Source organism: Scyliorhinus torazame, chromosome 25 (assembly GCF_047496885.1).
Source record: "Scyliorhinus torazame isolate Kashiwa2021f chromosome 25, sScyTor2.1, whole genome shotgun sequence".
Taxonomy (NCBI): domain Eukaryota; kingdom Metazoa; phylum Chordata; class Chondrichthyes; order Carcharhiniformes; family Scyliorhinidae; genus Scyliorhinus; species Scyliorhinus torazame.
The window spans coordinates 30,839,502-30,864,584 of NC_092731.1; the positions used below are offsets into that span (position 1 = coordinate 30,839,502).

At 48.9% G+C, this 25,083-nt stretch overlaps 1 protein-coding gene across 1 annotated transcript in view; it reads right to left on the reverse strand.

Moving 5' to 3' along the window:
* The window catches only part of sptbn4b (spectrin, beta, non-erythrocytic 4b), a gene marked incomplete at its 5' end in the record, with an annotated part of 283,604 nt that overhangs the window by 25,086 nt on the left and 233,435 nt on the right, over window positions 1-25,083 (reverse strand). The window contains 5 exons of the mRNA XM_072489877.1: window positions 538-622; window positions 5,791-5,859; window positions 5,965-6,103; window positions 20,333-20,577; window positions 22,744-23,118. Coding sequence (XP_072345978.1) covers window positions 538-622; window positions 5,791-5,859; window positions 5,965-6,103; window positions 20,333-20,577; window positions 22,744-23,118 — 913 coding nt within the window. The remainder of the gene's footprint in view (window positions 1-537; window positions 623-5,790; window positions 5,860-5,964; window positions 6,104-20,332; window positions 20,578-22,743; window positions 23,119-25,083) is intronic.

The window sequence follows — 25,083 nt, forward strand, 5'->3', positions numbered from 1 at the left end:
GGGGGGGGTGGGGAAGGTGCTGGGTGGGAGGAGGCGGGTGCTTGGGCTGAGGGTTGGTGCATGCTAGGATGGTGAGGGTGGGTGCTGGGGGAGGAGGTGGGTGCTGGGGTGAGGGTTGGTGCAGGGAGGGTGGGTGCTGGGAAGATGGGGTGGGTGCTAGGAGGGTGAGGGTGGGTGCTGGGGTGAAGGAGGTGGGTGCTGGGAAGCGGGGTTGGGTGGTAAGTGCGTGGGTGCCTGGCGAGAGGGAGGGTGTGTATCTTCTGACATCATGGCTCAATATCCAACAATCAAATCGGATTCTAACTCTTGCCATCCCAGGTAACCGTGACAACTTATTGAAGCTGGTCTCCCATGTCTGGCTGAATTGCCACCCTCTGTCCTCCACCCACCTGGATCCCCGAGTGATGCAGTTGGGCGTTTCCAACAGGTCCATTTTAAAATGTTTGTTAGCACGGTGAGACTTGGGCTGTAAGCTATTCGACCAGCGGCAAACCAGCCTGGAGACGTTCTGCGTTCCCCACTGACACCAATACTCACTCTGCTGGAGCCACTCCCAGTGATGTTCCCATTTCTCCATCAGCTCGTGCTGTTTCTTCACCACCTTGTCCAGTTTCTCCTTAATCTACAAAACGGAAAATTCACAGACACAACAGTAAGGATGAGATGGTTCATTCAACTTAAAACAGAAGGAAAATAATATTTTCATTTTAACTTTGTGCAATCCTGTATTAACTCCAAGCCAATCAGAAGGGGAGGGATGAAGGGAGCGGGTGGGAGGAGGGGGATGTGGGGAAGGGAAGGGGGAGGGGGAAATGGGAGTGGGGGCCATAACGTTCTTGTCGGATGGCCTGATTTATATTACAAGAACACTTGTAGCTATCGCTATAAACGACTTATTAACATTATACAAAACAACAGATGAATAACAGTATTAACATGCACAAGCAACCTCTCTCCCCACTTCCTCGTCAGTCTGAGGTCACCTGACTCTAACATTCATTTATATACTAATGAGACTCCTAGTGGTCAGTTGGTAAATTACAACACAACCATAATATCACTACATCCCCTTTCCTTTGAAGGAATAAATTAATACATTATCATCAGTATATTTACATATGATATCATTAGCCTGTGACTCTAATTGTTTTTATTTCTTTCAAATTTTTAAAACTGGTTTCACAAATATATATATATAAATGCACAGCAAGCATAGTAAGTACAAATAGTCCAAATCTACAAATTGATTTGATCAGATTCTTCTGACTCTGTTTGATCTTCTCAATCTTGCTGCTGCGAACTTGTAGATTCAATGTTCTCCGTGCCATTCTCATGCTCAGGAGCTGCGGAACTATCTGACACTACAGCTGACATTGGTTCTGACGTAGATTCATCATCCATCGCTTTGTTGTGAAAGTCTTCTCTGGTTTTCAAGAGCGTGCAATGATTTCTTCTTAAAACCAACCCTTCCTCTGTCTGTACATTGCAGGAACGAGCTGCTACTTCTTCAAGTACAATGCCTTTTCTCGACCAATTGCCCGAATCTTCTATTCTCACACTGTCATCATTACTCCGAGGTGGTAAAGTTCTAGGCATGCTATCAGAGTTCTGTTTTTGTTTCTCTTTAATGTTTACATTTCCTGCAGTGTACCACTGCATTCTCCTCCTTCTTTTCCAAGTATGGAAGTGTGGCACGCAACCGTCTATTCATGAGTAACTCTGCTACCGATCTACCTTGTGACAATGGTAACGCTTTGTAACGTGATTTTGCGAGATATGGATCAGATTGGTTGTCCATTGCTTTCCGTAATGATTGTTTTACAATATGTCCACTTTTTTCGTTAAGATCTTTGGGATCCATGTCTTTGCGGGCATCACCATTTTTTTATTTCACACATACCATGGAATTCACCCTATTGGTTGGCTCTTCTATCTTCTTGATAACTTGTGGTTTCATATCTGATACGGGTGGTAGGGTAGAAATGAGATTGGCATGCAGATCTACATCTTCAGCAATTTCACTAATAATAGTTTGTATTGGTGCTTTCGATAATGCATCTTCTTTAAATTGTATCTCTTTGGTGAATGGTAGTGCACTAAAATCAGTGAACACATCGCTGAACTTGCTGATAATATTTTCAGAATTATAGGAGTTTTGATCCAATACTTTGTGGATGCTATGTACTAACTGCACTAGACCTAATTCTTCACAGGACTGATCACTAATAACGAATCCAAGCCCTTGTATACAATACCGAATGGGGCGGAATAATCTGTGTTCTTCACCACCACACTCAGGTCACAAGCACCATAACATTTAATGCTTGAATCATTATAATCTCTCAGAGATATTTTGTGATTCCTTTTAATCGGCTGAATTTTTAGATTTTTAAAAATCAGTTCTGCTGATTAAATTGGCTTTGGCACCAGTGTCTAACTTCAATTGGACCACTGTACCGTTCACTTTAAATGGTAGCAGCCATTTGTCCTCATCAACCGTATTTATTTTAAATAGAGCATCAGTTTGCATTTTTTTTAAGTGCTGGAGAATTACTTGATGTCTCCAAAAAATTATTCTTCTCTGTTATTACTCCAACAAACAATGATGTTTCATCACAGGAGACGGTGTCTTCCCCTGTGCTGACTGATCTGGGGTTGAGTTTAGAGTAACAATTCTGAGCAAAGTGATTTTTTTCCTTTGCATCTGGAACAAAACTTGCCAAACGCTAGTCACTGCCTTAATTTGTGCCTTTGACCACATTTAGAAATACTTTGTCCTGATCTTTAACCTGTTTGTTGGCACGCAAGGAGCTGCAGGAACTTTCCCATCTTTTTATGACGTTTCCCGCTTTTTTGGAAAAATGGCAGCAACCATTTTGGAGCTTTCCTCCAAGAAGACGCCGCCATGACTGAGAAACATTTCAGAATGCTGTGCTCATAGCTCGTGAGCCTGACAAATAAGAACATAAGAACTAGGAGCAGGAGTAGGCCATCTGGCCCCTCGAGCCTGCTCCACCATTCAATGAGATCATGGCTGATCTTTTGTGGACTCAGCTCCACTTTCCGGCCCGAACATCATAACCCTTAATCCCTTTATTCTTCAAAAAACTATCTATCTTTATCTTAAAACATTTAATGAAGGAGCCTCTACTGCTTCACTGGGCAAGGAATTCCATAGATCCACAACCCTTTGGGTGATGAAGTTCCTCCTAAACTCAGTCCTAAATCTACTTCCCTTATTTTGAGGCTATGCCCCCTAGTTCTGCTTTCACCCACCAGTGGAAACAACCTGCCCGCATCTATCCCCTTCATAATTTTATACGTTTCTATAAGGTCCCCCCGCATCCTTCTGAATTCCAACGAGCACAGTCCCAGTCTACTCAAGCTCTCCTCATAATCCAACCCCTTCAGCTCTGGGATTAACCTAGTGAATCTCCTCTGCACACCCTCCAGCGCCAGTACGTCCTTTCTCAGGTAAGGAAACCAAAACTGAACACAATACTCCAGGCGTGGCCTCACTAACACCTTATAAAATTGCAGCAGATCATTTAAATAATAATCCCTTTTGCTGTTATTCCTACCAAAATGGATAACCTCACATTTGTCAACATTGTATTCCATCTGCCACACCCTAGCCCATTCACTTAGCCTATCCAAATCCCTCTGCAGACTTCCGATATCCTCTGCACTTTTTGCTTTACCACTCATCTTAGTGTCGTCTGCAAACTTGGACACATTGTACTCAGTCCCCAACTCCAAATCATCTATGTAAATTGTGAACAATTGTGTGCCCAAATCTTAACTGTTTATCCAAAGACAGCTCCCATTCCCTCAGCAACCGCTCCCTCAGCTTATTTTCATTCACACCAAACACAATCATAATAATAATAATAATAATAATAATCACTTATTGTCACAAGTAGGCTTCAATGAAGTTACTGTGAAAAGCCCCTAGTCGCCACATTCCGGCGTCTGTTTAGGGAGGCTGGTACGGGAATTGAACCCGCGCTGCTGGTTTTGTTCTGCATTACAAGCCAGCTGTCTTAGCCCACTGTGCTAAACTAGCCCCAGAGGGTCAATCCCCAATCAGGTCCCAAATCATGGAAGATTCCCCCGCAGACAAATTACAGGTTTTAGCTTTTAACTTTAAATCAGTGATGAAATGATCTATAGACTATTTTGTCTTCTTTAACGTGATCTAAACACATAGCGTTCATAAATGGCTTCTTCTCCAGGTGCAATATTCATCAAATCTTCGAATTACTTCAGTAAAAGTTTTATTATCTTCATCGTTCGCAAATTTAAATGTATTAAACACACTCCTAAATTTACTGCAGTAAGAAACAGATTAAATTGTTGTTTAAACACTCGCCAGTTGCTGTCTACATTACCATGAAATCTGAGACTCACTGGTGGCATTTACGACTTCATGTAATTCATTCCTGCCGTCTGCAAAATCTTCAAATCTCTGTGGACCTGGTGGCAGGCTGATAGGTTTTTTTCAGTGTTTAATACCATCCGACCCTGATACCATGTAATTTTCTTGTCGGATGGCCTGATTTATATTACAAGAACGCTTGTAGCTAAAGCTATAAATGATTTATTAACATTAACTGTGGGTCAAATATATACAAAACAACAGATGAATAACAGTATTAACATGCATAAGCAACCCCTCTCCCAGCTTCCTCGTCAGTCTGAGGTCACCTGACTCTCACATTCACTTATATACTAATGAGACTCCTAGTGGTCAGTCGGTGAATTACAACACAACCACGATATCACTACAGAGGAGAAAGGAGGGGGGAGGGGAGAGGAGGGGATGGGGGTGGGGAAAGAGAGAGGGCGCGGATGGAGGAGTGGAGAAGTGAGGGGTGTGGGGAAGGAGAGACGGGGTGGGGAGGTTGGAGAGGGGAGGTGGGAGAAAGGGAGGGGAGGTGGGGGAGGGGAAGTAGGAGGAAGGGAGGTGGGAGAAGGGGAGGGGGAGGGGAGGAAGGGAGAGGGGAAGCTAGGGGTCGAAGAAGGAAAGTAGGGAGGGCGGAGGGAGGGAGAGGGGAGGAGGGAAGGAGAGGGGGGAGGGAAGGAGGTCGAGGGGAGGAGGGAGGGTGAGGGGAGAAGGGAGAGAGGGTGAGGGGAGAAGGGAGAGAGGGTGAGGGGAGAAGGGAGAGAGGGTGAGGGGAGAAGGGAGGAAGGTGAGGGGAGGGAGAGGGGAATGAGGAGGGAGGGATTGAGGAGGGAGGGAATGAGGAGGGAGGGAATGAGAAGGGAGGGAGAGAGCAGTGAGGAGGGAGGGAGAGGGGAGTGAGCAGGGAGAGGGCAGCGAGGAAGGAGGGAAGGGGGAATGTGGAAGCAGGGAGAGGGGAGTGAGGAGAGAGGGAGAGGGGGGTGAAGAGGGAGGGAACGAGGGGGTGAGGAGGGAGGGAAAGAGGGGGTGAGGGAGGGAATGAGGAGGGAGGGAGTGAGGAAGGAGGGAGAGGGGAGCGAGGAAAGAGGGAGAGGGGTGGGTGGAAGGAGGGAGGGCGGAGTGCAGAAGCAGGGAGAGGGGAGTGAGGAGAGAGGGAGGGGGGAGAGGGGAGCAAGGAGGGGGAAGATTGTAGGAAAGGAGGAGGAGGGAAGGTGAGAGGAAGAGGGGGTTAGGAAGGGAGAGCAGGGGGGAGGGTGGGAGGGAGAGGATTGGAGGGAGGGAGATGCAGAGGAGGAAGTGAGCGGGGGGGGGGGGGGCAGGAATGGGAGGGGAAGGGAGAGAGATCTCCGAGAATATGGGTTATAGGTAATGGTATCTCAACGTACATTACAGAGGAGGGAAGTTTTGTGTTCATTCTGATATTGGTTAATCCCAATGCAAAATCCACCATCTATCTGAAAGAAATAATCCAGGTTTTTAAGGACAGAATGAACCGAAGGTTTTTGAAGAGTAGGCGGTGACACTGAGTGTATGAGTGCCATTTGTGTGGTGTGGATTACCTCCTCAACAGCCTGGTTTGTGCTGCTCAGTAAAGTTTTGCCCAGTTCGATGCAAGCTGAGAGCTTCTTGTGTCTGGCTTCAATCTCCCCTCGGAGACTTTGGTGATAATTCATCAGCACCTCCACCGACGAGACATCCCTGGGGTAGAAAGGAAGCTGTCATTGTCCGGCACACTGCACGTCACCACGTATTGTGGGACACAATAATATCATTCACAGCAAATAAAACAAGCTCTGACTTTATTGCTTTGGATCATTTTCGAAGAAGACAAGACGGAGGGGACTCGCTCGAATCTGAAACAGGATTAAAAGCAGCGTTGAGGCGATAATCTGTCAGCCACGAATTCTCCAATCCCCTGCTGGCACAATCTGGTCGTCACTCTCTCGATCTGCTTCTGACCTTTCTGCTTTTCTAGACTAAAGGCTCACGGGTATATTGGGTGTTGATGTCAAGTGGCGGGAAACGCCCCAAATGTGGGTTGGGGAACTTGCCAAAGTGCCACTCGCAGTCAGCTGGAGGGTGGGCGTTGCTCAACTTGAAGGTGAAACCAATAGTGTCCCAGAGTCACTTAGGGCACAGAAGGAGGCCATTCGACCCATTGGGTCCTCGTCGCCCCTCTGTGGAGCATTCCCATCTGGGATTTCCGACCCGGTAGCCCTGCAGGGTTATTTCCTCCCAAGTGCTCTTCTACTTTCTGTTCACAATCGTCGACTGTTTCCAACTCCACCACCCTCGTGGGCACAATCTTGTAATATTTTAGCGATTGTGCAGAACGGGTTTTGTGATGGGACAGTGGTCCCGCCACGGGATCAGTGAGGAGACCCTGCGATTGGACAGTGTGCTGCCATGGGGTCAGTGAGGAGACCCTGTGATTGGACAGTGTGCTGTATGGAATCAGTGAGGAGACGGTGATTGGACAGTGTGCTGCCATGGGGTCAGTGGGGAGACCCTGTGATTGGACAGTGTGCTGTATGGAATCAGTGAGGAGACTGTGATTGGACAGTGTGCTGTACGGGGTCAGTGAGGAGCTCTGTGATTGGACAGTGTGCTGCCATGAGGTCAGTGAGGAGCTCTGTGATTGGACAGTGTGCTGCCATGGGGTCAGTGAGGAGCTCTATGATTGGACAGTGTGCTGTACGGGGTCTGTGAGGAGACTGTGTGATTGGGCAGTGTGCTGCCACGAGGTTCGTGTTGGTGAAGGTGTGAAAGATCTATCTGGAACAGGATACTAAAGCAGTGATGCCATTATACTTGCAGGGCAGGGCCTCGTGCATATCAGGTACCTGGTATGCTCCCCTGTCCCCATGCTCTTCCCTCCAATGATAAACGTCATAACTTGTGGCCTCAATCTCAATTTTAACTGCCTCCAACTATCAGGCCAAGGTGGAGGGTGGGTTTCCTGACCCACCGGAGTCCATCCACATTTGCAGATCAGGCTCAGGGCCTGGTCTGGCAGCATAACCTGAGGCCAGAGAGGGGATGGCCTGGTCAAGCCTTCCGGGAAAGGCCAGAGGGAAGCCGATTAAGATCAGTATTTATTCACACTTCCCTTGTGGATCGGGGGGTATTCCCCAGGTCCCACAACAACAACTTACATTTATACGATGCAGTAAAATCTCCCAGGATGCTCCTCAGGAGTGTTAATGGACTGACAGCGAGCTACGCAGAACAATATTGGGGCACATGGCCAAGGGCAGTGGAGCGCGGGGAAGGGGGGGGGGCGGTCTTAAGAATCCCTTAAAGGAGGTAATAGATGTATAGAGGCTGAGGGTGTCGAGAATCCAGAGTTTAGACCCGAGGCGACTCTAAGTACGAACGCCAAGGTGGAGCGGTTAAAATGGAGGCAGTGCGAGAGGCTAGAATTAGAGCACAGGGGTCTCAGAAGATGCAATTACAGGGTGGGGACAAAAAGGCACTTGATAACAACTCGGAGAAGTTATAATTTGTGGCCTCTCTGAACTGGGAGCCGAGGAAAGTTAGTGAACGCAAGAGTGATGGCTCAGTGGTCAGTGGGAGGGTGTCAAGGAGGGGTTTTTCACAGTGCATTCTGGAACAGCGAGAGGCGGACAGGCAGCGTTGGGGCAGAGGCATATTATGGGCCTCTTTTGGATTTTACTGAGGGTTTTGGGACATCCCCGACGTCAGGGGTTGAGGGGGGGGGGCCCAGGCGCAAAGTTGCCAGGAGGCAGACCGGCAGGCAGCCTCTTAAATGGCCATTTTCAAGTGTTACCTTATTAAGGACGGTAGGCAGCACGTCGATACTGCTGGTCCAATCAGAGAGCCGGCATTTCTTGAGCCCCGACCGAGAGAAATGGGAGTGGCTGAGGGAATTCGGAGGCTCCCCCCCCCCCCAGCTCCCCCACCTCCCCCACCCCACGACTGACCCCTGTCAGTAGAATTTCAAAACATTGGATGGCCAAGCACCGAGGAATCCGTGGAACAGAAAGGATAGGTGCCCCAGGGGCAGCGTTTGAGCCTTGGGGGGGGGGGTGCATTTTCTATCGCCACGCCGAGGAAATATAATCGGCCGTTCTTTCACTGTCGCAGGATCACAATCCTGGAAATCCCTCCCTAACAGCGCTGTGGGTGTACCTACATCACATGGACTGCAGTGGTTCGAGATGGCGGCTCACCATCACCTTCTGAGGGGCAATTATGGGAGGCAATAAATGCTGGGCCCAGTCAGCGACGCCTACATCCAGTGAAAGAATAAAAAAATTACCCCTCACCATGCCCCCTCCAATAACCCTTCTCTATAAGCCCTCCATGAACTCGATATTGTACAAAACTGCAGTGGAAAGAGGAATGGTGAAAGTAATAAAGAGCAGCAAGGGGGATACAACGATAGATGTATAAAAGGGGTTATGAGAAACACACTGTTGAGTGATGTCGACAGGAGGGCAGCTGAGGGCCAAGGAATAACCATCGGTGAGGAGGTGACAGACTTGTTAAATGAGGGAGTATCAGGCTTCATGTTCGAGGTGGAGCTTTGAGAAGTGTTGGGCAGCACGGTGGCACAGCGGTTAGCACTGCTGCCTCACAGCGCCAGGGACCCGGGTTCGATTCCGACCTCGTGTGACTGTCTGTGCAGAGTCTGCATGTTCTCCCCGTGTCTGAGTGGGTTTCCTCCCACAGTCCAAAGATTAGGTGGTTGATGCGACCATCAATTCACACGAGACGAAGAGTTGAAGTGACAGTGGTTTTAATCAGCTAGATCTGTGCCTGCCTGCGACTGCTCTGTACTGAGTGCCGCCTAAAGGCTGCAGATCTATATACCACCCCCGAGGGGGTGGAGCCAAAGGCTCCACAACATAATACAATACAATTTAATGCAATACAATGGTGAATGGTAGCAGTAATACATTCACCACATTCACCCCCTGTTAAAAACTGAAGTCCAGCGGGGGTGAAGTGGGCTCACAAATCGAGTCTGTCCGGCGCCTTGAGCGTTCGCTGCGATCGTCTGAGCTCTGGCTTCGCTGCGGGCACGAGTGTTGAACTCGTCGCTGCGGGCACGAGTGTTGAACTCGTCGCTGCGGGCACGGGTGTTGGGCTCGTTGACTCCGGGAGCGTGTCGTCTGGAGCTTCATCACTGTAAGTCGGCGATGGGGGAAGAGGGGGGTGTAGGCCATGTAGGGGCGGGAGCGGTGTTCGGTGTAGGGGGGGGGGGGGGTAGGTGATGGTCGCAGGGGAACCGGCGGGTGCCAGATCCCGGAGGGAGACTGTATCTTGTCGGCTGTCGTGGTGCGCCGCGTAGGCATACTGAGGCTTGGCGTGAAGGAGGTGGACCCTCTCGACCAGTGGGTCAGACTTATGGCTCCTCACATGCGTTCGGAGAACAGGCCCCGGTGTTGTCAGCCAGGACGGAAGCGAGACCCCGGAGATGGACTTCCTGGGGAAGACAAATAGGCGGTCATGACGGGTCTCGTTCGTGGCTGTGCAGAGGAGCGACCTAATTGAGTGGAGCACGTCGGGGAGGATCTCCTGCCAGTGGGAAACTGGGAGACTTCTAGACCGTAGGGCCAGAAGGACGACCTTCCATACCGTCGCGTTTTCCCTCTCCACCTGCCCGTTTCCCCTGGGGTTATAACTGGTAGTCCTGCTCGAGGCGGTGCCCTTACCGAACAGGTACTGGCGCAGTTCATCGCCCATAAACGAGGAGCCCCGGTCACTGTGGACGTAAGTGAGGAAACTGAACAGGGTGGAGATGCTATGTAGGGCTTTAATGACGGTGGCCGCGGTCATGTCGGGGCAAGGGATTGCAAAGGGGAAGCGGGAGTACTTGTCAACGATGTTAAGAAAATACACGTTGCGGTCAGTGGAGGGGAGGAGCCCTTTGAAATCGATGCTGAGGCGTTCAAAGGGGCGGTATGCCTTCACCAGGTGGGCGTTGTCTGGCCGAAAGAAGTGCGGCTTGCACTCCGCACAGACTTGGCAGTCCCTGGTCATGGCCCTGACCTCCTCGGTGGAGTAGGGCAGGTTGCGTGCTTTGATGAAGTGGAGAAGCCGGGTGACCCCTGGGTGACAGAGGTCATTGTGGATGGCCCGGAGTCGGTCATCGTGCGCGCTGGCGTATGTGCCACGGGACAGGGCATCTGGGGGCTCGTTGAGCTTCCCCGGACGATACACAGTATCGTAATTATAGGTGGAGAGTTCGATTCTCCACCTCAAGATTTTATCATTCTTGATCTTGCCCCGCTGTGTGTTGCTGAACATAAAGGCTACCAATCGTTGGTCGGTGACGAGGGTGAACCTCTGACCAGCCAGGTAGTGCCTCCAATGCCGCACAGCTTCCACAATGGCTTGAACTTCTTTTTCGACCGCGGAGTGTTGAATCTCGGAGGCGTTGAGGGTATGGGGAAAAAAAGGCCACGGGCCTGCCTGCCTGGTTAAGGGTAGCGGCCAGGGCGACATCTGACGCATTGCTCTCCACCTGGAAGGGGATGGACTCGTCCACCGCAGCTTTGGTAATGTCTGCCTTGATGTGGCTGAAGGCCAGGTGGGCCTCAGTCGTCAGGGGGAAGAGGGTGGCTTTGATAAGTGAGCGGGCTTTGTCCGCACAGTTGGGGATCCACTGGACATAGTATGAAAAGAACCCGAGGCATCTTTTCAGGGCCTTGGGGCAGTGGGGGAGGGGGAGTTGCAGGAGGGGACGCTTGCGGTCGGAGTCGGGCCCTAGGACTCCGTTTTCCACGACATAGCCGAGGTGGCTAGTCGGGTTGTGCGGAAAACGCATTTCTCCTTGTTGTAGGTGAGATTGAGGGCTTGGGCGGATTGGAGGAACTTCTGAAGGTTGGCGTCGTGGTCCTGCTGATCATGGCCGCAGATGGTGACGTTATCCAAGTACAGAAACGTGGCCCGCAGCCCGTACTTGTCCACCATTCGGTCCATCGTTCTTTGGAAGACCGAGACCCCATTGGCGACGCCGAAGGGAACCCTGAGGAAGTGGAAGAGGCGGCCGTCTGCCTCAAAGGCAGTGTAGTGGCGGTCCTCCGGGCGTATTGGGAGCTGGTGGTATGCGGACTTCAGATCTACCGTGGAGAAAACCCGGGAGTGTGCAATCTGATTCACCATGTCCGCTATCCGGGGAAGGGGGTACGCATCGAGTTGCGTGTACCGGTTTATGGTTTGGCTGTAGTCTACAACCATCCGGTTCTTTTCCCCGGTCCTGACGACCATCACTTGGGCTCTCCAGGGGCTAGTACTGGCCTCGATGATCCCCTCCCTCAGGAGCCGCTGGACCTTGATAAAAGACCTGCCCTGGACACTGTACCGCCTGCTCCTGGTGGCGACGGGTTTACAGTTGGCGGTGAGGTTCGCGAAGAGCGAGGGAGGGGTGACCTTAAGGGTCGCGAGGCTACATATGGTGGGAGGTAGTAAGGGCCTGCCGAACTTCAGGGTCAGGCTCCTGAGGTTGTACTGGAAGTCCAGTCCTAACAGGAGAGGAGCGCAAAGATGGGGGGGGACACATATAGTTTAAAATTGGCGTACTCGGCGCCCTGTATCGCAAGGTTCGCGACACAGGACCTCAGGATCTGCACTGAATGTGATGCGGAAGTGAGGGAGATTGGGATGCGGGGTAAATCTGGAGAGAACAGCGCCTTACCGTGTCTGGGTGTATGAAGCTCTCCGTGCTCCCAGAGTCAAACAAGCAGGGCGTTTCATGCCCATTGACCCGGACGGTGATCATCGAGTTCCTGAGGTGCTTGGGCCGTGACTGGTCGAGGGTGCCAATGCCGAGCTGTGGGTAGCCGGCGTGGTCGGAGGTAGCGGAGTGGTCCCAAGATGGTGGCCCCCATCGGTCGCATGTGTCGGGCGGCATTGAAGATGGCGGCCAAGATGGTGGCCCCTATGAGTCGCACGTGTCGGGTAGGGTTAAAGATGGCGGCCCCCACGGATAGCACGAGGCGGAAGACGCGTCAGAAGGGGGCGGTACCGGCAGGCACGCAGCCACGCTGCGGGATCTGTGGGCCTGTGAGTCTGTGAGCCCGGCCTATGATTTAGGAGCTTTGGATCTGGCCGGGCAGACTTTGGCAAAGTGTCCTTTCTTGCCGCAGTCGCTACAGGTCGCGTTCCGAGCCGGGCAGCGCTGCCTGGGGTGCTGGGTTCTGGCCGCAGAAATAGCAGGGCAGCGCCCCGGGTTGGGCGGGCAGCCGCGCGGCACAGGCCTGGGACACCCTCTGGTCGGGTGTCCACGAGGGAATCGCGTGGGCGGAGGGGAAAGCATTGAGGCTCTGGAAAGCTACTTCTAAGGAGGTGGATAGTTTTACCGTCTCTTCTAGGTCGAGGGCGCCCTTTTCGAGCAGGCGCTGTCTGACATAGTTGGACTGGACTCCAGCCACATAGGTGTCCCGGATGGAGAGTCCCATATGCTGCAAGGTCCTAACGTCCTTGTAACTGCAGTTTCGAGCGAGTACACTCAGGTCACGTAGGTATTCCTCCAGCGATTCCCCGGGGCATTGACGACGAGTGGTGAGGAGATGCCGCGCGAACACTTCGTTCACTGGCCTCACTTAGTGTCTTTTCAGGATCGCGACCGCATCTGCGTATGTGGTCGCTTCCTCGATAAATACGGAGATTCAGTGGCTCACCGGGGGATGGAGGAGACTCAGTTTCTGTGCCTCTGTGACGGCGAGCCTGGCCTTTGCCTCATAAGTTCCATCCGGAAGAACCTTTTCCGTGCAAATCCATCTGTGGGATAGAGCTCTTTGTCTCCTATCCGGTACTTCCGTGTATACCCCAAATTCACTCCAATTCTTGCTGTTTAGCTTCTTTGTTAACTTTTTCATCTAACTTATTTGAAGCCACCAAAATCTCACGTGCATGTGGGCTTCTACTCCTATTAGTATTCATAGTCTTACTCATGTTCCGAGATCTTGATAAACAACGTCCCCTCTCCCGCCTGGTTTCTCGTTCTGTACTGCTACTGCTTGATCTTTCCCTTCTGCTGTGGGATGTCCTTTCAATAGTTCTCGACCTTTTCCTGCGGACCTGTTTACTATCCGATGTACTATCTGAACTGGCACTGCGTTTCTGTGCCCTCCATTTTTGAACTTCGTTTTCCCAATCCATTGTCTTGACTCCTTCCCCTGAATGTTGTACAATCAACCAATGTTTATACTTTCCAGTGGCCTTCCCTGCTCTACTAATAACAGTTGCATCCTTCCATTGACGAGACCCTTCAGGCAAATATGTCACTTTTGTACCAACGTTTGGCAGTTGCCCTTTTGGAAAAATGGCCTGTTCTAATTCATCAGAAGTGTTGTGTTCCTCCACAGAAACCCTGTCTATATCAGTTAATTGGTCCTCATAGTTCTGTAACACATGCGTACCAGATGACTCTGGTTCCTCGTCATGTCTGTCTGCTCTGTCTAAATTTGAAAATTTGTAATCTGTACCCATTATCCTTAATGAACGTACCCTAACAGTTTGATTACCATGTTGCAAAATATTTGTTTTGCCATCTATGCCTATGATCTTCCCTGGGCATTTCCATTCATTAGAATTGTCTCTCTTATAGTATACCATGCCTCCTTGCTGAAAAACGGCATCTGATGGCCGTACGTTATGTCTTAAAGCTCTGCGAATTCTTTCAGAGACGTCTGCTTCCAAAAAAGCTTTTCTACTGCTATGTAATGCATTTAAATGTTCAGCAAAACCAGAGTTAATTGTAGTCCCCTCCCAAGCTGGAGGCTGGTCATCCAAAATGGACGGAATTTTAGGATTTCTACCAAACACTAATTGATAAGGACTATAGCCCCCAACCATCTGCAATGAATTCTTTGCATGTACTGCCCATGCTAAAGCTGAATTTAGCCTGCAATTTGGTCGATCTGCCAAAATTTTCCTAAGCATGTCATCAATGACAGCATGATTTCTTTCACAGACACCATTACTAAATGGGCTTTCTGCAGCTGTATTCATAACTCTGATATTCATGTTTTCACACATATCCCTAAACTCATCATTAGTAAATTCTCCCCCATTGTCCATAAGGAATTTTGCCGGTAGACCCATTCCTGTCCCTATCCATTTTTCCACGATTTGATCCAGAATTACTCTCTTTTCTTTACTTCGTACAATCGTTGATTGACTAAATCTGGTTGCTAAATCTACAAAATGCAAAATAAATATATTATTTGCTTTATCCCAGATCTTAAGGTCCATGGCCACAATGTTGTTAAAATCCCTGGCCAAAGGTAGGGTTATTATCGGTCGTGCTGGTGTCCTTCTTTACTTCCTACAAACTTCACAGCGGTCACTAACCTGTTCTATCAGTTTAGTATAGTTGTCATCCCTTACCCCTGCATCCTTTAATACATTTTTCAGCCTCTGAGGAGACGGATGTGTAAATTGCCTATGCAGTTTTAATACCACAAGCTTTTTATCAGCGAAAGTCCCATTTTCAACTGCCATTAACACATCTTTAACCACTCTACTTGAAATATTATTTGTCAGTAATGGAATACAATAGTGTTCCGACTGTGTAAATTGTAAGTCCACCGTCTTTCCAAAAACTGTTGCCTTATCCTGTTCCATATCCAGTTTCATGTGTGCTTTCTTCATCGACGGTCTGCTCAGAAGCAAAGGTATCTCACGTGATACAACATCCGTGCTAATGAAATGATTCACTCCGGCAATATTGCACTCTTTTCAGCGACTTCAGAGTATTATCATCTCCAAACCTGAATCTTGTGGAACTTTCAAATTCCCTAACCTTGTTACGATTTTCAGCATTCAAAGAGTCCAGGTAACATTTTAACCAGTCAATTCCACACACAGTAGATGTGCAGCCACTGTCCAATACAGCACAGTTGAAGGATTCTGCAACCAACACCCTCATTACTGGTGTAAAACTGCTTGTCAATAGGACAATGCCTTCTTTCTGGTCACTATCTTTTTCCTCTTCTGACTCTTCCATGTCATGTGTCGCTTCAAACACTCTATCATAATGAGTTGGACAGTTGAAAGCATAATGGTATTGAGAGTCACATCGAAAACATTGATTTATCATGCCCCGTGCATTTCTGGGGTTCATCTTCCTATTGTAGGTTCTAACAGGGTTTCTGTCTTCATAATTTCCTTGTCTCGGTCTCCTTCTATAGTCTTGAGCCCTGTTCGTGGCCATACGATTTCACCATCCTGTTAGTAGTGTATCTTCCATATTCTGTCTTATTGCAGGCTGACCTATTTCGGTCATCAGAGCCATCGGAATCGAATGTTTCCCCAGAAACTTTTGTAAAGCTTTTGTCATCTGTTCGAATAAGGTATCCTTATCAGTAAAGTGAACTCCTGTCAAAACCAGGAGCCTATCCCTGTTGCTCACTCTAGCACAGTCAAGTAATTTAAAGGCCAATACAGGTTGTGTTTATACAGTCTTTTATATAGTCTGCCAAATTCCATTATATAGTCTTCCATGGAGATATCCTCCATTTTCCGGAACTTATCAAAATCCGACCATGCTTCATACGCACTTAACAAGCCATCTTTCTTATAAATCTTATCCATATAATGTAATAAAGTCTCCAGACCTTCTTCTGAGTCTAACTCTTCCAATTCCAGCTCAGAAAGCACTTTGTTTCGGATTTTACTGCCATATGGTAGAGAAAGAGCCAATGCCATACCTTGTTTTCTCTTTCCCAAAGCAGTTACCTTAGTCCACATAACTACTGCACTTCTCCATTGGTCGTACGATTCCTTTTCAGAAAATAAGGGAGGATAGTCATATCCAGCCATCTTTATCCTGGGTTCAGCCATATATCCCTTTTTTTTCTCACTCACTCCTTGGTTTATCTGGAAAAGTTGTATCTTTCAACCCTTCACATTTACACAGCAACCATCCTCTGCTACCAATTGTTAGACGTTTTAGTTGCTGTGATATGAAGAGTCTAAAGTTCCGTTCCTTTTTCACAAACACGCATTTATTTCCTTCCTACAGCCTTTGCACAAAACTCTCACTATACATCACCTGACAGAGGCCAGCTGAAACCCCTTTACATATCAGTGTCAATTAATGGATACTTAACATAAATGCGACAACTAAGTGCAATGTCTCTTAACCCATTACTTAACAAGGGTGTGAGATAGGGAGTGTATGAGAGAGACAGTGAGAGCGAGTGAGTGTGTGTGAGAGCGAGTGTGTGTGAGCGTGAATGTGAGTGTGAGCGTGAATGAGAATGTGTGTGAGCGTGAATGAGTGAGTGAGTGAGTGTGTGGGAGAGCGGGTGAGTGTGAGCGCGTGAGCGGGTGAGTGTGAGCTGTGTCCTCAGCCCCCTACTATACTCTTTATACACCTATGACTGTGTGGCCAAATTCCCCTCCAACTCGATTTTCAAATTTGCTGATGACACCACCGTAATGGGTCGGATTTCAAACAATGACGAGGCAGAGTACAGGAATGAGATAGAGAATCTGGTGAACTGGTGCGACAACAATAATCTCTCCCTCAATGTCAACAAAACGAAGGAGATTGTCATCGACTTCAGGAAGCGTAGTGGAGAACATGCCCCTGTCTACATCAATGGGAACAAAGTAGAAAGGGTCGAGAGCTTCAGGTTTTTAAGTGTACAGATCACCAACAGCCTGCCCTGGTCCCCCCATGCCGACACTATAGTTAAGAAAGCCCACCAACGACTCTACTTTCTCAGAAGACCAAGGAAATTTGGCATGTCAGCTACGACTCTCACCAACTTCTACAGATGCACCATTGAAAGCATTCTTTCTGGTTGTATCACAGCTTGGTATGGAGCCTGCTCTGCCCAAGACCGCAGGAAACTACAAAAGGTCGTGAATGTAGCCCAGTCCATCACGCAAACCAGCCTCCCATCCATTGACTCTATCTATAATTCCCGCTGCCTCGGAAAGGCAGCCAGCATAATTAAGGACCCCACGCACCCCGGACATACTCTCTTCCACCTTCTTCCGTCAGGAAAAAGATACCAAAGTTTGAGGTCACGTACCAACCGACTCAAGAACAGCTTCTTCCCTACTGCCATCAGACCTTTCACTGGAACTACCTCGTATTAAGTTGATCTTTTCTCTACACCTTGCTATAACTGTAACATTATATTCTGCAGTCTCTCCTTCCTTCCCTATGTACGGTGCATTGTTTGTACAGCATGCAAGAAACAATATTTTTCACTGTTTTCTAATACATGTGACAATAATAAACCAAATCAGGGAGGGTGTATATGTGTGTGTCTTACTCACTCAGAATTCTCACTCACCCTCATGGCCACACACCAACACTCACACAGTGGGTGAGGATGAGTGAGGGAGGGAGTACCCTGAGACTCCAGGTGAACAGGACACACGCACTCTAACCTTTTGGGGGTGGGGTGAGGGGGCTACATTCTCTGGCTGGGAGAGCGTAACGAGAGACGTTACCCAGACTGAGATGTCAACTTTCCACCACAGTTGTCAATGACTTGGATGAATGAACAGAAAGCCATCTGTCTAAGGCCGGGATGCTCCTTTGCAAGTCCGCCCCGCTATCGCTGTCAGCGCGGACGCAGAATTTCCATATCAGGAAGCATGGGGTCGAGATCCACTTTGGATCCAGGAATGTCAAAACTGCTTCTTTCCTGAATGGTGGGGCTTTACGAGTGACACCGGTGATTTTGGGAGTTATCCACAGAGCTTATTCAGTGTTAGTGCGTGGGTCAGGGAAAAAAGCAGATCCAATCCTGGACCGGGATTTTCAGGTCTTGCCCCATGTGGGTGGGATAGATAATTTGACGGATCAGTAAAGGGTCCATTGACTCCCTTGATATTTTTCTCGAAAGGGGTGTGTACACCAAAGGGAGGAAATTATGCTTCAACTGTACAGAGCTCTGAATAGAGCCTATCTGGAGTGGCTCCATTCAGTTCTGGACACCACACCACAGGAAAGATGCACTGATCTCGGAGAGGAAGCATCGCAGATTCATCAGAATGATACCAGGGTTAAAAGGGGTAAATTATAAGGACACATTACATCAATTTGACTCCGTTTAGATGATCTAAGGCAGTGATGGGCCGCTTCAGTGAGCGGTTGGGCTGCATGAGAAGCCCTCCTTCATCTCAGTAGGCCGCAGGATTGAAATCGAGTCTATTCACTAACCATGGACCCATGGATAAGATTAAATACATTTAATACACGCCGAATATTTCATAATGAGTTATGTGCTTAATCTTTTATATATTAATAGAACTGTCATCACTTTGGACACAGAGGGAGCACACGGCTCTCACAGTCAATGTTGTGAGCAATCATCACGCACCTCACTTCACTCGCCCTCACTTGACGAGCGAATCACTTCAGCTATACCGGCAGGAAAAAAACTACACGGACGGGAATCAGCGGAATGTGGCGACCCCGCGCGTGGGCAACGGTCAACAAAATGTCTCGTGGGGGCCGCACTCAGAACCCCGATGGGCCGCATGTGACCGCCCGGGCCGTAGGTTGCCCACCACTGATCCAAGGGGAAGGGTTTAAGAAGAGTAAGCAATTTAATAGGATAGGTGGAGATAAACTGAATCTCTGTCCTGTGGAAATTTGGAAAACTTCCCACTGATTGGCTGAGGTATGACCATGGGCAAAGCAACGGGGATCGATAGCTCCCCGGTCATTCAAAAAAGGCTTGAACATATTCTTTTTTGTTTGCAGAGAGCAGTTCTCTGTGTGTGATTGGATATTGCTTTGAAGTGAGTGTAATGAGCCACGTTCTGAGCTCAACTGATTATCCTAAACTGGTTGCTGGTGCAGCTATTGGCGCACTCCATTTTGTTCAGAAAATGCTGCCCAATCTAACAGCAGGCATTTTGTTTTGGGTTTCACAAGCATGTGGCCAATCGGAATAGACTTGCCAACCAATCAGCACCCTTTACTCCTGTCATTCAAATTGTTGTGAAATTTGGCATTCTTGCATTTGTCCTGATGAGTGCAAGATGAAAATCTTTGGCAACACGTGTCTCTTTTCAGCAACACTAAAGTTCTGTATTACCTAGTGACTGTTTCGGATAGAGTTGATAGGGAGAAACTGTTAATGTGGCAGGAGGGTCGGGGATGCAAAGTTAAGAAGATTAGTAAAATTAGCAAAAGAGTCGCAGAAATAGGAACCGCTTTTTAGCAGCAGGTTCTTTGAACATACTAACGAAGGAGCAGGGGTAGGCCATTCAGCCCCTTGAGCCTGCTCTGCAATTTAAGATCATGGCTGGTCTGAGGTTGTAATTATAATATTAAAGGCCGTATAGACATGCAATTAGGTCTTGCGGCGCAGTGAGTTAGCGCCCCTGCCTCGGAGGCAGAAGCTCTGGGTTCGAATCCCACCCCAGGACCTGACGTGCTGCCCTCTCAATGAATTAAGACAAGAACGTGCGGGCGGCACGGAGCACAGTGGTTAGCACTATGATTTCACAGCGCCAGGGTCCCAGGTTCGATTCCCGGCTTGGGTCACTGTCTGTGCGGAGCCTGCACGCTCTCCCCGTGTCTGCGTGGGTTTCCTCCGGGTGCTCCGGTTTCCCCCCCACAAGTCCCGAAAGACGTGCTTGTTAGGTGAATTGGCCATTCTGAATTCTCCCTCTGTGTACCCGAACAGGCGCCGGAGTGTGGCAACTAGGGGCTTTTCACAGTAACTTCATTGCAGTGTTAATGTAAGCCTACTTGTGACACTAATAAAGGTTATTACTATCAAAACTATGGACTGAATGAATGGCCCCGTTCTTTTGCTGGAGGATTCTTGGAGTCTAAGTGTGTGGATAGAGTCTGTGTTTGCTTTGGATGATAGGAAAGGCTGCACACTCTGCTGAACCTGTACTGTAAATGTTAACGCTGCGGAGGCTGGACTCTGTGGGTTAAAAAGGCCGAGGCCACAATCTGATACGCACCGTGGCTTCTCGCCCATTCCAATCTGGCAGATGATGCTGTCCATCCAGCTAACCAGGTCACGGACCATGCTGAAGAAGCGGATTTTGTCGCCGGTGGTGGTGAGCTGCAGTCTCCGCTGGTCACAGTTGCCCAACAGCTCTTTCCAAGCCTGCATGACGCCCTGCTCCTGGGCAAGGATGGCCTCGGCATTCTCGCCGGCGTACACCGTCCGCAGCTGGGCCGCATTCTCTTGCAGTTGCCTCACCTGGGAACCGGGCACACACGTGGGTTAGGGAGAGCGTTAAGCATATGTTTAGACCAGAAATAAAATGGGGTGAAACAATTCTGCCCGTCGGCAACCGCATCAGCTGTCTGGCACAGTGACAATGTCACCGGGCTAGTAGCCCAGAGGCCCCAGGCTCATATTCTGGGGAGAGGGGTTCAAATCCCACCCTGGCAGCTGGTGAAATTAATAAATCCGGAGTTAAAAGCTAGTCTCAGTAATGATGGCCAGAACAACTATCGTCGGTTGTTTAGGGAAGGAAATCTGCTGTCCTTACCCGGTCTGGCCTACATGTGACTCCAGACTCCCACAGTAATGTGGTTGACTCTTAAATACCCCAGAAATGGCCGAGCGAGACGCCCAGTTCAAGGGCAATTCGGGATGGGCAACGAATCCTGGTCTTGCCCACTTCACATCAGGGAATCCAAAACAAATGGAATGCCAATTGTGGTACCAGGCTTTAAGGAGCTACAATATGAGGACGGGTTGCAGAAACGTTTCTGATCTGTTTTCCTGCATACAAGATTGCCGGGTGATCACGGGCTCAGGGCAAGTGTTTAAATCGGGGTTCAGAGACTTCTCACGAGGGCCTGAGTAATCAAACTGGAGCTTGGAGGGGCAAAACGGTTCAATTATGAGGACAGTTATTATAGAGCAGAGCCACAATCCCTCAAAACACAGAGGAGGTGGCGTAGTGGTATTTTCACTGGGCTAGTAGTCCTGAGGCCCCAGGCTGATGCTCCGGGGGTTCACGAGTTCGAATCCCACCCCAAACAGCAGGTGGAACTTCAATTCAATGAATCAAATTTGGAATTGAAAAGCTCGCCTCAGTAACGGCGACCGTGACAGCCACCATCGATTGTCGTTTAAAAAAAAAACCCACACATCTGGTTCACGGATGCCCCTCAGGGAAGGAAATCTGCCGACCTTACCCGGGTCTGGCCTACAGGTGACGCCAGAGCCGCAGCCTGTCTCTTACCCGTCCTCTGAAATGGCCGAGCGAGACACTCAGTTCGAGGGCCAATTAGGCTTGAGCAACAAATGCTGGTGACACCCGTATCCCGCAAAATAATACATTTTTAAAAAATGATTAACGGTTTCAGATGATACGAGGTTCTGATTGGATAAATTGAGAGAAACTCTTTCCCTCTGATGGAGGAATCCAGGAAAATGGGATTTCAACGTAAAAATTAAAGTCAGTGTTCAGAGGCCGACGTCAGGGAAGCAATTCTTCGCACCAAGGGATCTGGACAGTCTCTTGCCCCCCACAAAAAATTCTTGAGGTCGGGCGATCAACTCAAAATGTCAAAATTGAAAAACATTAAGGATTAAGGAAGTACGCGGGTAGGGGAAGGATTCTCCGGCCTCCTGGCCGCGTGTTTCTCGGCAGCGGGAGGCGGGCCGCCATTCGCTGACGGTGGGATTCTCTCTTCCCGCCGCTGTCAATGGGAATTCCCGTTGAGGCTCCCCCCCCCCCCCCCCCCCACTCCGACGGGAAACCCGCGTTGCCGGCAAGACCAGGGAATCCCACCACCAGGAAACTGCCGGAGAATTCCGGCTGGAGTTAGGATGGTGCAATTTACTGCTGGAAAAGCTTAGAAGGGATGAATGGCCTCCCCCCCCCCCCCCCCCCCCCCCCCCCCCCCGCCCGCCCCCCGCCGTTGATTTTCATACAATTCGGCTTTTCTCAATCTAGATTCGGATTTGCCGTCCTGGGTTAGCACTGCTGCCTCACCTGCGCCAGGGACCCGAGTCCGATTCCGGCCTCGGGTCTGTGCGGAGTCTGCACTTTCTCCCCGTGCCTGCGTGGGTTTCCTCCGGGTGCTCCGGTTTCCTCCCACAGTCCAAAGATGTGCCGTTAGGTGGATTGGCCATGAAAGATTGTCCCTTAATGTCCAAAGGTTAGGTGGGGTTACGTGGATAGGGTGGGGGCGTGGACCTGGGTTGGGTGCTCTTCCTGAGATTCAGTGCAGACTCAATGGGCCGAATGGCCTCCTTCTGCATTGTAGGCATTCTATGATTCTTTTGCTAACTTTGGAACAAACTCCAAACTTTTTTTTTTGGCGTCTTCCGCCAATGTACTGGTAGGCCGCAAACCCCTCACCCCAGAAGAGAAAAATAATGAAAGCCAACTGAGTAAATAAATACCTGTGCAACCAGGACCTGGATGTCGTGTTCAAATGAGCTCAGCATTCTCTGCAGTGTAAAGGTGCTGCTGGAATCCCCAACGGAAACCTCCGGAAGCTGTTTGTGCTTCTCCTCAATGTGGCCGGTCACCTCCTTGCAGTCGGTGAAGAACTTGTGCAACTCCTGGGACGCTGACAGCATCTGCGCTCGCGTTTCTATCAGCTCCAGCAGGTCCGCCCAGGCTTCCCCGACGCCGTCCTTCCACTCGGCGATGATGGCCGCGTCAGCATGGCCGTAATCGATCAACTCGTCTATCATCTGGTTTACCGTGTTCACCCGCTCCTGACCAATTACCCCAGTTTCATGGGCAAATTCGGTGAATTTCTCCAGCAGTAGCTGAGGAAGAGGAAAAGAATGAGAAAGAGAAAGAGAGAAGGTTCCTGATTCGTAACAGTCAGCCGGAGAGAGAAGAAAAAAACTTCCTTCAATTGCTAGAAAGGTACCCGTCAAACTCTCTCCAACACTCTCTTCTCTTTCTCAACTTTTCACCCTTATTTGAAAGCACCACCTCACCTGGACTACCCTGTGCCTGAGAATCTGCCCAAATTTACTCTCCCACAGGCATGCGAATCCTGCACAACGCGTCCATCAGCCTTTATGAACCTGGTGTTGGGATCAATTCTTGGCACTCCGCTTTAGGAAGTCTCTCTCTCTCAAGGACCACTGCTCACTCTAGTTCCCCTTTTCCTTTTTAAATACTTGTAAAACCTCTTATCTGTTTTTACATTTCCAGCTAGCTTCCTCTCATACTCTAATTTCTCCTTTTCTTTACCAGCTGTTCTTTGCTCCTTTTTAAATTCTGTCCTATCTTATCTACCACTGATCGTTGCAGACGTTTCATTTCAATTTAATACTATCTTTAACTTCCTTGGTTAACTGCAGTGTATCTTTCCCCTAGAATCTTTCTCCGTCACTGGAATGTACCGTTGCTGCGTGTTGCGAAATATTTCCTTCAATGTCTTAATCTTTATTAGTGTCACAAGTAGGCTCACATTAACACTGCAATGAAGTTACTGTGAATAGCCCCTAGTTGTCACATTCTGGCGCCTGTTCGGGTACACTGAGGGAGAGTTCAGAATGTCTAATTTACCTAACAGCACGTCTTTCGGGAATTGTGGGAGGAAACCCGAGTGCCCGGAGGAAACCCATGTAGACACTGGGAGAACGTGCAGTCTCCGCACAGCGGGAAGCGGACCTATGACCCTGGTGCTGTGAAGCAACAGTGCGAACCACTGTACTACCTTACCGCCCTCTCTGCCGCCGCTTCACCCCTTTACCTAATTTCCAACTCGGTCCAGTCACTTTTGTCTTTATATCCTCGCAATTGCCATTAAAAGTTTAAAACACTAGTCCGAGACCCACCCTTCCCTCCCTCAAAGTGAAAGTGAAACTCAATCATATTATGATCACTATTACCTTGCTCCTTTACTACAACATCATTAATTAATCATGTCACATAACATGTCATCAGGTCTGAAAGAATCTGCACTCTGGTTGGTCTAGAATGTGCTGTTCTACGAAATTGTCCCCAAAACACTCAATGAACTCATCTTCCAGGCTATTTGCCAATCTGATTTCTCCAATCTGTGTGGAGAATAAAATCACTGATGAGTATTGAAACAGCTTTCTCACAAGACCCATTCCTTTAGTATAAAAGCAAAATACTGCAGATGCGGGAAACCTGAAAGAAAAGCAGAAAATTCTGGGAAAACTCAGCAGGTCGGGCTGCATTTGTGGAAAGAGAAAGAGCGTTAACATTTCGAGCCTGTATGACTCTTCATCAGAGTTTAGGAGATGGAAAAAGGTGATGGATTATATAGTTTAGAAGTGGGGGGTGGGGCAGGTGGAGCAAAATGGAACGTCGGGGTAAGTGGGGGCTAGGAGAGGCTTGACAAAGATGTCATGGAGCACAAGGCAAAGGGATTGTTAATAGCAGTGTTCAGGACTAAAGAAGGTGCTGAAAGTAGCATAAAAGTAAGACAGCAGAATGTGTTAATAGCAGAGCAAGGCTCAGCACTCTGTGAAAGTAAAAGTTTTTAAAAAGAGGCAAATGGCCCTGTGGTCAGGGGACACAAATTGGATTAAAATGAGGGTCAAGATGGAGGGGAAAGTTCATGGTTTGAAGCTTTCGAACTCGATATTAAGTCTCGAAAGCGGTAAAGTGCCTAATGGGAAGGTGAGGACCTGTTCCTACAGTTTGCAATAGGCCTGAAAAGTCGGAAACCCCCAAATCCAAAAAGTCTAAAAATATGAAAACCCCCAAAAGCAGAAAAGCCCAACACATCGACAAACACAGAGATA